We start from the raw sequence: 12,763 nt of genomic DNA, 5'->3' as shown, positions 1-12,763 counted from the left end.
AGATAGTAATAATTATACGTTTTTGCCCTATTGATCAAGAATTAATAATTCATAATTATCTCCTTAATAAGACAATATCAAAGTTACTGAGTCCCTAGAGCTGCCGAACCATATATGCTCCAATCAAATGAATCAAACTTGGAAAACAATTATATATATAAAATATGAAAATTATTTACCCGAATCCGTAGTTCAAATGTACCGTAAATCTCAAAAAAAAAAAAAAAAAAAAAAAAAATCCTAACCTAAACACATAGCAAACCAATAGTCCATCCTTACTTGTCATCTTGTTTCGATCTCGATGAAAAATCATTTATCTTCGGATCTGCCGTTGTCCCATTAATCAACATTGAATAGGGAGACATGGGTTGGTCAGGCAAATGCATGAGTTCATCGAAACCACAGTAAGGTGACTTCCAAAAATCTTCGGTCTCGTAAGAAAGGGGTTCGAGAGGATGTGATAAGTCGAGTGGATCAAGATCAAATTGAGATTTATGATGATCACCAACGATATTAAGTGGGACAAGTTGATTATTATGGACCGATATCGTTGAGTTACCATTTCCACAACTAATGCAATTACATGTGATTTGTTGATCATTTAGGACCGATGTCGATGTTGATCTTGTTGAGCCACCGCCACTAACGATTTTAAGTGGTTCAGGTTGATCAATCAGGACCATTGCCATTGATTGATGAGATTGATCAACTGGGATTTCTAATGTGAAATCATTTGGTCTTGATGTCACTTCATCAGATGGACTTGAATTTGAATCATTCTCCAGCTCTTTAACATCTTTTTCTTTCTTTTTCTTCTCGTAAATCCTACATAAAACCCAGTCGTTCAACTGCCAAGAAAAACACAAACACACATGGTCAGATTGGTTTTTTTTTTTTTTGAATCATAAAATTCAACTTGGTTAGATCAAAATATATATATGGGTGGCGTTCAGCAGCCAACGCAATTGTCCTATATGGCTTAAAAGTTTTGGATTGAACTGATTTTTTTTGTGAATGATGATCTCTAGGGTGCGGGGATCATCCTTATAATAAATCATCCAAATCTGAAACTTCTAAATCTATCAAAAGTGATTTACAAATTATCGGTAAAAAATTAACGGGCTATAGTTCTAAATCACTTTTGATGGGGTTAGAAGTTTTAGATTGAGCTGATTTTTAAGTTATATTGGACAAATACGTTAGCTCCCTAACGTTGTTTGCCGAACCTGACACCCTATATATATATAAGACAATTTTTTCCTATGTGGCCTAAAAGTTTTGGATTGAGGTGATTTTTTACGAGGATGATTTCCTCACCATAGAGATAATCCTCACAAAAAATCAGCCCAATCAGAAACTTTTAAGTCAATCAAAAGTGATTTACAAATTTTCGATAAAAAATCAACGATGTACATTTTAAAACACTTTCGATGAGATTGGAATGCTCAAATTGAGCTTTTTTTTTTTTCTTTTTTTTTTGCGAAAAATGTTCTTCTCATCATTGAGATCATCCTCACAAAAAATTTGCACATTCCAAAACTTTTAACCTATATAGGACGAAACACATTGGCAAAATATTTGGTTCTTGAACGATCCCCTCCACACACACACACACACACCACACACACACAAGTGGAACCAATTTTGTTATAAAATTTTGAGACCACTAGTTTAAAATATTGGTTTCAAGAGGACGAATCACTCTTACATATGGACCTCCACCATGGTTCTAAATTCAACTGACTTCGAATCAACTTGACTGAATCAAATTGACTCAGAAGACCCTGAGTATGTGGCTAATTAATATTGCATAAGGAGTTGTGCTAGGACGACCTCAACAGGGGACACACGGGGACACCTTGACGTGGTGGCATGCACATGCCTGTTCATGTGCAGCTACCATGTTAAGATGTCCCCTGTTTGGCCTCCATTAAGGTCACTTCACAGGGGTGGAGTCAGGATTTTGCTCATGTGGGGACAACCAAGAGTAGAAAAAAATTTGTGAGGACAATTAAGAGTGAAAAAATATAGTTGTGAGGGCAACTAAGAGTGAATTTTTATTTTTGTGGGAGTAATAGTGGCAGATTTCTTTATCTGCCACTAAAATCTGTTTCACTAGCACATTAATCCATAGAATTTGAAAACTCTTGTTGGGGCAAGTACCCCCACAGCCCCCACTCTAAATCCGCCCGTCACTCCAGCATTAATCCTGCATAATATAAGAGTCATGCGAGTAACATTGTGGGGGACATTTGTGACGTGAATGCGTATCATAACCATTGATATTTTCATCGAGAAATGAGTGAGATCTCGATGAAAAGCATGTATGATTATGACACACATCCACGTTAGAAATGTCTCCCACCATGTCTCTCACAATGTTTATTAAGCATTATCAATAATATAATTATACTCTTAAAAGAAAGAATTAAAGAAAGTTTGTACCGGGGGGTCCGTATCTCCCTTGTCTCTTTTTCGCTGTTTGTTCTCTTCTTTTTTCTTCTTCTTCACTTCTTCTTCTTCCTCAAGTACGTACTCATGCATGATCCAATTGGTTTTCTTTCCCTTCGAATGTGATCCTCTATAGAACACCAATGATCTCTTGCACCCAATTGGTTTTTGCTCGTCGTTCATAAAGATTTTCTTGTCTACACCTGTAGCTTTCCAATACCCAGAACCCGTACTACGGCTTGGACGATCTCCGTTTAGATATTTTCGTGTCCTAGGAGTGAAGAAGTAAAATTCTTTCTCCCAATATGATTTATACATCTCTGATCAATTAATAAACATCAGACAAATACAATTAGAATATACCCTTATCTAATCTCAACAAATCTTATAAATTTTATCACAAAGGTAATTCCATCTAAATGGGAAAATCTTTCAGCAAAAATAGACTTTAAATTGAAGGCATGCATGTAATTTTACTTGCCAATAATTTAAACAAAAATTTATGTAGATGGATTACATAATTATTCTGTAATTATTCAAAAACATATCCAATTCAATAAATTCGACGTAGTTGTTACCTTTTTTCCATGTCATGAAATACCCAAATCTCAACGCGGCATTTTGAGGCATTTCATTCTGAATCTATTACAATTTCTAGAATATTAAGATTATGAATTCTAGAAATCAATTTTCAGAACCTGATTTTGTATATATATATTTTTTTAAATCAAGGTATCCAGGTCTCTTAGAGCACCCAACTAATCCTCGAGACACATGCAGTCCACTCCCACTACACGTACCAAATAATTTCTAGGATAAATCCCTAAGAGGGGATTCCAACTCAAGACCTCCACTTCATAAGGTGTGGTCTTGGCCATGTCACCAACCTTTTAGATGGTTAATTTACAAAATCTGATTTTGACAATCAGAATCTATTAATATGAACATAGAACATCCTAAGAAACAATAGAACAAACCCATCTTTCTACTAGAAACAAAGACCCAAAGGTATTGGATTGGATTTTGATTTTGGGTGCAATCCGATCCATTGAGAGTGGCAAAAATCAAAAACAACTTTTGAAACATTCTTCTAATTCAAACAAAACAAACCAACAGACTTACCTATCTTAGGGGTGTCAATAGATAATCAAAACTTCGAATATTATCTGAAACTTTTGGATATCAGATATCGAATTCGGATAGTTTTATATATTCGAATCCTTATCGAATACGGATTCAGATATTAACATTTCGAATCTGATAATATCCGATTCAAAATAATATATAAGACATATTATTTCACTTGATTTATTTTTTATATAAATAATATAATATATAATAGTTTTTTTTTTTTTTATAATGAAAAATCAGTTGGATTCGAATTCTAATTGGATATTATCTGATATCCGATAGGACAGTCTGATTCGAATTCGAATATCAGATACAAATTTTGGATTTGAATTCAGATATTAGATAAAAGTTTTGGATTCGAATTCGGACATTGTTGTATCCGAACTGATAAGCATCGATTGACAACCCTAATCTATCTAATATCTTCTTTTCTTTTCTGGGTAAAAAAGACTTGAACCCATGACCTCAAAGCTGCTTTTCATACGCCTAAGCCCTATCCATCTAAATCCATCATATATATAATAGCAATAAAAACCTTACAAAAATCCTTTAATTGAAATAATAATAAAAAATCTCTCTTTGATATCCGGAAAAAATATTCCCTCAAATTAAAACAAATAAAACAACAAACCCATCTCTCTAACTAACATAAAACATTGAAAATTATTCCATAAATATTAAAAAAAAAAAAAAAAAAACCTCTAACACCACATAAATTATTATTAAAAAAAAAAAAAACAATCTTTAATTGCAGCAAAAACATTCAAAACGAATTATAGCTTTTAGTTTGAAGCTATTAGCAATAACAAATAAAAATTCATAACGAGTCGTGACAATCTGACTACCCCACGTGCCATACCCAATCAACTCTCCTGACATGACAAGTTTGGAAACTATGATTCCCTCATAATACTCTGGGGAAGTGCATTCATGTATCCCAAGGCGTACAGATCTACAGTTCCCAAACTTGTCACATCAAGGGAGTCCAATGAGTATGCCACGTGGGGTAGTCAGATTATCACGATTCATAACAATAACAATAACAAAACCAAAATCAAAATCAAAATATCAGCAAACCTGCAAGGACTTCAGGATCAAAATTATAGAGATTCACTTCTTTAATCCTATTACGAGGTAACTTATGTCTCAACACTTTATTTCGAAGATAATAATATAATAATTCTTGATCGGTAGGGCAAAATCTGTAACCAATTGAAATATTTTTGAAATATTCATCTTCTTGTTCTTGTCTTGCACCACCAACACCTTCAACAATGGCCATCGAATCAACCTTCATCATTAATTGAAAATTTCAATTATTCAAATTGAAATTGAGAAATAAATAAAGAGAATACGGAAATTGGTATTTTGTATCAATCGAAAAAGGATGAAGCAAAGTTGAGTATGAATTAGAGAAGGATTGAGTAACCTCAATGGTAGTATAATCATACTTGAATTCATAAAGTCGGAGTAAGATTACAACTCCGCTGACGTGGCAGGTTTGATAGAATCGTAGATTTTTTTTTCCTAGTATCCGGAGGAAAACAAAGTTGAGTTAGGACTGTCCACGGATAGATATCCGATCGGATAGTATTATATCCGAATTCGAATCCGAAAAAAATATTGATATCCGAATTCGAATTCGAATCTAGGACTGTCAACGGATAAGTATCCGATCGGATATTTCTATATCCGAATTCGAATCCGATCGGATAGCACTAACAAACATTCGAATCCGAACTTGAAAATTATATCGGATATCCGATAATATCCGATCCGACAAAATCCTGCAAATGGGTTTTACTGTGTTTGAGAGAGAGAGAAGAGAGAGAGAGAGTATATATGTACCTCGATGCTCGCCGGTCGGAGAAGACGATGGGTTATGGAGCTTGGAGCCTCGCACAGTCCAAACCCTCCATTACCGTCTTCGACTGATTCTGCGTTTCAGATTGAGGTTGAGTGAAGATGATATTTTATAAGTTAAGTTTTGTTATAAAACAGAAATACACAGTACCATATATACATGTGTTAAAATTTTGCTGTAAGACATGAATACATAATATATATATTATATTGGAGCGGATATTATCGAATCGGATTTCGCAACATCCAAATTCGTATTCGAAACTCATTCGAATGTTAAAATAACATCCAAATCCGAAAATTTTGGATAATATTCGATTTTTCGAATTCGGATTTCGGATTTCGGATATCGCTTGACACCCTTATTCGAATCCGATTGGATATCACAAATCAATAATCGAATTCGAATTCGAAAAATATATCGGATATTCGATCATATCCGATTCGATAAAAATCCTACAAATCTATAGCAACCAAATTGATTTTCCTATCTTTTTTTCAAAATCTTTAATCAATTTTAGTCTTAAAATCAAATAAACTTTTATTTAAAAAAAAAAATAGTCTTAAAATAAAATAAACTTTAATTTTTGAAAAAAAAAAATGATAAAAAATCCGATTAAAATATCAATTGTTTTTTACATCAACTTGAAGAAATAGATTTTCAAAAAATAAATCAAGATTATTTTGATTGAGGTTGAACCGTTGAAATCGATGGATTTTGAAAGGGAAAAAAAGGGTTTTACTGTTTTTGGTAAAGTTCTTAACTTAATGCTTACCGGTCGCCGGAGAAGAGGGTGGCTACGGAGCTTATACAGACGAAACCCACTTACTAGTTGTTGGTTCGTGCGTGTATGTTGAGAGAGAAGATAACATATAAGTTATATTTGGTTGTGTAACGTAAATATACAAGAAGATATATATATATGGGTCCCTTTCAGCAACAAACATTTTGGCAAAACATTTTTCAAAACATGGGTTAGAGGTTTTGGAATGGGCTGATTTTTGATGAGCATGATCTCTATGGTGAGGAGATCATCCTCATCAAAAATCAGCCCATTCCAAAACTTCTAACCCCATGTTTACAAGTTGGGAAATCGTGGACCGTCCATTTTTTGTAAGCCATTTTTGATGGGTAAGAGGTTTTGGAATGAGCTGATTTTTGGTGATGATGATCTCCTCACCGTAGAGATCATCCTCACAAAAAATCAGCCCATTCCAAAACCTCTAACCCATATTTTGAAAAATGTTTTGCCAAAATGTTTGTCAAAATGTTTGTTGCTGAACATTTCCCTATACATATATATATATATATATATATATATGGGAAATGTTCAGCAACAAACATTTTGGCAAAACATTTTTCAAAACATGGGTAGAGGTTTTGAAATGGGCTGATTTTTGGTGAGGATGATCTCTACGGTGAGGAGATCATCATCACCAAAAATCAGCCAATTACAAAACTTCTAATCCTATAAAAAATGGTTTACAAAAAATGGACGGTCCACGATTTTTCAACTTGTAAACAAGGGCTAGAAGTTTTGGAATGGGCTGATTTTTGGTGAGGATGATCTCCTCACCGTAGAGATCATCCTCACAAAAAATCAGTCCATTCCAAAACCTCTAACCCATGTTTTGAAAAATGTTTTGCCAAAATGTTTGTTACTGAACGGGACCATATATATATATATATATATATGTAAATAAGTTTTGTTGTGTTATATGAATACGTAACACATATATTCAATTCAGAGTGGATATTATCGAATCGAATTTCGTAACATCCGAATTCGTATCCGAAACTCATTCGAATGTTAAAATAACATTAGAATCTGAATCCAATTTTTCGAATTCGAATTCGAATTTGGATTTCGGCTATCCATTGACACCCCTAAGTTGAGTATAAAAGGACTCACAATAAGAGACGTAGTGGAGTGGTTCAATAAGAGTCTTGTTTATTATAAATTGATAATTTAGTCGAGTTTAAGATAAGTGAAGTTCTATTGCTACACCAATTTTTACTAACGCCACACCAACTGCATGTAATTCTTTGGTTATTTACATAGGAATTGGTGTGGCAATAGTAGATGTATAAGGTAATTGGCTTTGCATTCGGCAAGAAACTCCTGGAGATTACATTATATATTATTATTTTTTTAATTTTTTAATTTATTAAAATGGATATTTTATATTTATGTCTGAATAATAAAAGAAAATGAGTAGATATAATATAATATGAATATGAAATAAGATTTAAAAAAAAAATACCTGATAAATTTTTTTTTTTTTAAATACCTAGTATTTTTTATAATTGTATTCACTAATCTGTATCGATTAATGGATACCCTCTAATTTACACGAAATTCTCCAATTTTTATATATTTTAAAATGGGCACTTATTTATTAAAAAAACTTTGAAAATTAATTTTTATATTTTATTTTGACTAATAATTTTTTATATATAATTAAAAAATTAATTAAGGTAATTTTAAAGATAATTAACATTTCTAATTTTTTAAAGAGTTGCGATAATATAAGGCCTCCTTCTGACACATGCCCCCATACGCCCTCATTACAAAACCGTAGATTATTTGCCTCATGATACACAAGAAAAAGATTAATGTTTATGCATATCCCAAGGCAAATGATCTATGGTTCTGCGATGGGGGTGTGTCAAAGGGGGGAGCGTTAGAAAATCATTACACTGCATCTAATATTGGGTTAAATAATATTGTATTTTTATGTAATAGTAAATTTAGTTTTTTGATTTTTTTGGATTTTATCGAATTAACCGATTTTTGTTATAAATAGATGCATACAAAGCTTATTCTTTTTCAAATGAACATCGGAAAATATTTATCTTGCAAATCATTTGCCAAGCAAATGATGCATTGGCATATCCTTTTCCTCTATTTGAACACATCATGAAAAATCAAACGAAATATCTGTTTGTACTCTTTTATTTTAATTGAATCATATAAGGTTTTTATTTTTTGTTTTTGTTTTTGTTTAGATTTCTTTTTTTAGTAAGTCCAACCTTACAAACTTGGTAAGATTTCAAATCTTACAAGGGTCGTTGGTTCACCTTGTGGCATCTAAAAATATACTCCGATGCCACAAGGATGTAGAAAACAAAATTCTATGAATTTTCTTTTCATATATATATATATATATATAATAATTTCGCTTTTTTCTTTTCTTTTGAATTTGAGTTTTTACATGAGATCTAGAGGGCCATGGTGTTGGATTGCAAATTTGGTAATCCATCTGAGCTTAACAACCTTATTATAAGATTTGTAATGTTATTTAAATAGTAAGGAAAGCATTTCTCTTTAAAAAAAAAAGAGAAATTAAATTAGAAGGAAAGTATTTCTCTTTTACTCGATCATTGAGTTTAAGGCAACAAGCTTTGGGAAGAAAAATCAAGTGCATTTGCCAAGACGTTAAAACATTTTATACTTGGTCCCTCATAGAAGACGATGAATCAAGTGGTTTCTCATCAATTTTAAAACACAAAAGGGTATCTCAAACATTCACTAAAACCAAAGGATATGTCTAAGGCTATGTTTGTTAACATTTCTGAAGTCTGAAAATTAGAAATCAAACTTCAGATCCAACGTCCTCCCATTGTTAATTCAAAATTTCGGAATTTCGATTCTGAAGTCTGAAATCTGGAACGAAAGAAACGAAAGTAAAAGTTTTGAAATCTAGATTTTAAAGGTGGGCCACCTCCATTAAGACTTCAGAAGTGTTATCCAACACACATTAAATTACTTAAGTAAAAAGTTTTATCACGTAGGGGCATTTTTATAATTTCATTGGTATTTTGTAAAATCCTAATTAGATTTTTTTAGGGGTATATATAGGTGGCGTTTGGAGGCCTCAAAGAAAGCCAAACATTTTTTTTCAATGTATGGGTTAAAAGTTTTGGAATAGGTTGAATTTTTGTGAAGATGATCTCTATGATGAGGAGATCATCATCACCAAAAATCAGCCCATTCTGAAACTTCTAACCCCATAAAAAGTGGTTTATAAAACTTAGACGGTCCATGATTCTTCAAGTTGTAAACTAGGGTTAGAAGTTTCGGAATGAGCTGATTTTTGGTGAGGCTAATCTCCTCACCATAGAGATCATCCTCACAACAAAAAAAATAGCCAATTCTGAAACTTCTAACCCCTATTTTGAAAAGTGTTTGGTCCTTTTTAGGGCCACCGAACGTTTCCCTATATATATTCGGTGAAGGAGTGTAATTTGTAATTGCAAATGTTCTCTTTATAGTGGAATTAGTGTGATTTGTGGATGTATCTCAATATATTCTCAATGAAACCATGTAAAAATTTCCGTGTTTTGTGTGTAATTGCACTTTATTTTATTTTACATTTTTTTGGTTCTTGGATTGATTTCTCTACATTTACAAGATTAAAGATGATGTCCATTACATTTAAAAGATTTACTGAGTCATAGAGTTTAAGGTAACAAGCATTGGGAAGAAAAATCAAATGCATTTGTCAAAAGGTTAGAACATTTTATACTTAGTCTCTCATAGAAGACCGTGATCCAGAGATTTCTCATCAATTTGAAAATACAAAAAGGTATCTCAAATATTCACTAAAACCAAATGATTTGGTAACACTTTTGAAGTCTAGAAATTAGAAATCAGATTTCAGATCTAATATCCCCCCATCGTTGATTCAAAACTTCGGAATTTCAATTCTAAAGTCTGAAATCTGAAATCTAAAACAAAAGAAACATAAATAAAACTTTTGAAGTCTAGATTTTAAAGATCGGCCAATTCCATTCAGACTTCAGAAGTGTTATCCAACACACACTAAATTACCTAATTAGCAAAGTCTTATCACGTAGATGCTCGCGTGGATGCATTAGGTAGTTGGCCCTCCACTCACCTTAATGTCTAAATGAAAGAAGAAAAAACAAATTCTTTTGGAAAGTTGGTGGTCTGGTTGTGTTTTAAGTTTCTTTTCAATGTTTTTACTGGTCAATAGAAGACACCTGGCAATGTACTCTCTGGTTCCCAACTGTTTTCTGAAAAGGACCTCTCTTTTCAATGCTAACGCGTCTCAGGATAGTTAGGTGAGGTAAGGAGATTCCAAGTTGTAACCTTAAACGTTAGTTGAGGCTATTGTTTTCTTTTCCAAATTTTATGGACTTGGAAATGGGGATCAAATGCATTGGGAACGATGAAAATGATTTCTTCAAACTTGAAATCGGAATGTATAAATGATTTTTCATTCACCATTTAATATTTATTTGGAATGAAATCGAGGTCATTTATTTGATATTCAAGTTCAAAATAAAATTTATTTAAAAAAAAAATTAGGGTTCAATTATCTTGAAAAAAAAAATAAGGGTTAGGGTTGGTTTTGCTTACTTGAAATCAGATTCAATTGGATATTGGCTTGCCTTTGCTAGATCAATCGATGGAATTTGAGCTAGGGTTCTTTGATTCGTTTGTGAGTTGTTCTCTAGTTTTCTAATGGTTTTCACATGATGAGAGGTTTGGGTAAGGAGTTGGGGTTTCAAAATCAAGGTTTATGGGAGGTTAAGGAAGCTTTTTAACCTATTTTTTCTAAGATTTATTTTTTAATACGAAACAAGGTGGAATTAGTGTGATTTATTGATGTATCTCAATATATTCTCAATGGAGCCATGTAAAAATTTTCGTGTTTTGTGTGTCATTGCACTTTATTTTATTTTACATTTTTTTAGTTCTTGGATTGATTTCTCTACATTTACAAGATCAAAGATGATGTCCATTACATTTAAAAGATTTACTTAGTCATAGAGTTTAAGGCAACAAGCGTTGGGAAGAAAAATCGATTGTGTTGAAAGATTGAGATAAACAAAGACACAAATGGTCAATGAAGTATTTAAAATTTTTTTTTCCAACATTAAGTACTATAATTTGCAGTAAACAAACGCCCCCCTAAGACAACCTGATAAATTTGGGGGTCCAACTCAAAATCAATTGGCGATGAGTGGAGAGGTTCAGGACTTATAAGGAGAGAGACAAGGCAATGATTGTTTGATGTGAGACTAAACTCAACACGCCCCCGTACATGTGAGTTGAATTGGGCCAAAGCTCGTGGAGATATGAATCGGATGACATGGAGGAGAGAAAGACTTGATTTGATACTATGACAAAATCAATTGACAATAAACGGAGAGGCCTAGGAATTTATAAGGAGAGAGACAAGGTGATGAGTGTTCAATGTGGGACTAAACTCAACACAACTAAATTTATAATTACAATTGATTTGAATTAAGAATGTCATGCGAGTCTATATGTACTTTTTTCTAGTAATATATAAAGTCAGTGATGATTTTCATTAACTAGAATTTGCCAAACATAAAGATGGAGAAATTGAGAAAGATGTTACACACAAAATCTAAGTAGAATAGTTGAAGTAGATATGCATTTCTCGAGAGTTATAATAAGGGGTAAATTAATAGAAAGTTAATTGAAATAATTTAAAAATAAGGATACTTGTCTTCACTTCTTTTTTTTTTTTTTTTCACAGATCATCAACAAGATCGACACTTTAAAATCAAGGATATTTGTTCTTTAAATTTATCAACAAATTTGTCACATTTTATTAATCAGATCTTCACTTTAAATTAAAATACCAACCAATGAAATTGCAACTTTTGCAAAAATTGCACAAATTTTAGAAAATATTTGTATTTTCTTTATTTTTAATTGGGGTGTAATAAGTAAAAGTTTTGTTGCTAATAACAGCTCTCTAAATTTATGTCCTCTTTTCCATTTATTAATGCCACCTCAGCTTCCTTCCATCTGTATAAAGGTTGGCAAAGCACGTTATACGTACTGCAACAGCAACCCAGACAATCCGGCCTCGTTCTCCACCCAACATGGAATGGAATCAAAGCAAACGCCGAAACCGCGTAAAGCGAACATTTTTCTTTCAAATTGATATTCGTCTCTTATGGAAGACTAATACTAAATGACCTAAATACCCTCATCTTCAACAACCACCTAGAAAACCCTGTTTTTTATTTATTTATGAAACACCATCCCGTCTTCAAGCTTTTTAATCTCTGTTGAAGACAAGGGGATTTACGTCATTTTAATTATTCTATCAGAGAAGACTGAGTTCACTGTTGTATAAATCTCAAACATTTTCATCTCAGCCGTACGTTGGACGAAAAATATTAAACGTAGATTGAGGTTAGAAAGATCTTAAAAGAAACCCTAAAATATGAATCTTTTTGTTCATGATTAAACAATCCTAACCGTCCATTTCCCCTTAAAATTGCAGAATCAAACACAAAAACACAAAA

At 32.5% G+C, this 12,763-nt stretch overlaps 1 protein-coding gene across 8 annotated transcripts; it reads right to left on the bottom strand.

Moving 5' to 3' along the window:
* Positions 1-204: 204 nt before the first annotated feature.
* Positions 205-5,906, bottom strand: LOC147383926 (NAC domain-containing protein 2-like). Of its 8 annotated transcripts, XM_086426770.1 has the most exons (5): positions 5,431-5,906; positions 5,034-5,109; positions 4,660-4,873; positions 2,446-2,771; positions 205-848 (listed from the first exon to the last, which is right to left on the bottom strand). In XM_086426770.1, the coding sequence occupies exons 3-5, from the start codon at positions 4,862-4,864 to the stop codon at positions 276-278; spliced, it is 1,104 nt and encodes a 367-aa protein (XP_086282896.1). In that variant the 5' UTR covers positions 4,865-4,873; positions 5,034-5,109; positions 5,431-5,906; the 3' UTR covers positions 205-275. The 8 variants fall into 8 exon arrangements, with proteins under 8 accessions (XP_086282896.1, XP_086282897.1, XP_086282895.1 ...); XM_086426771.1 differs by lacking the exon at positions 5,034-5,109; XM_086426774.1 differs by lacking the exon at positions 4,660-4,873 and having other exon boundaries at positions 207-848; positions 5,431-5,899.
* Positions 5,907-12,763: the final 6,857 nt, after the last annotated feature.

Source organism: Akebia trifoliata, chromosome 15, assembly GCF_017979445.1.
Source record: "Akebia trifoliata isolate Shusen 1 chromosome 15, ASM1797944v1, whole genome shotgun sequence".
Classification (NCBI taxonomy): Eukaryota; Viridiplantae; Streptophyta; class Magnoliopsida; order Ranunculales; family Lardizabalaceae; genus Akebia; species Akebia trifoliata.
This window is presented reverse-complemented; position numbering and strand designations above follow the sequence as displayed.

What these genes read in the sequence shown, in the direction of transcription:
- LOC147383926 (XM_086426769.1), bottom strand. Translation starts at nt 4,882, where the DNA reads ATGATGAAGGTTGATTCGATGGCCATTGTTGAAGGTGTTGGTGGTGCA. An exon ending in TGATCCTGAAGTCCTTGCAG is followed by an intron (nt 2,772 to 4,659) that starts GTTTGCTGATAT and finishes TTAATTGATCAG; the next exon opens with AGATGTATAAATCATATTGG. An exon ending in AGGGAGATACGGACCCCCCG is followed by an intron (nt 849 to 2,445) that starts GTACAAACTTTC and finishes TTTTCTTGGCAG; the next exon opens with TTGAACGACTGGGTTTTATG.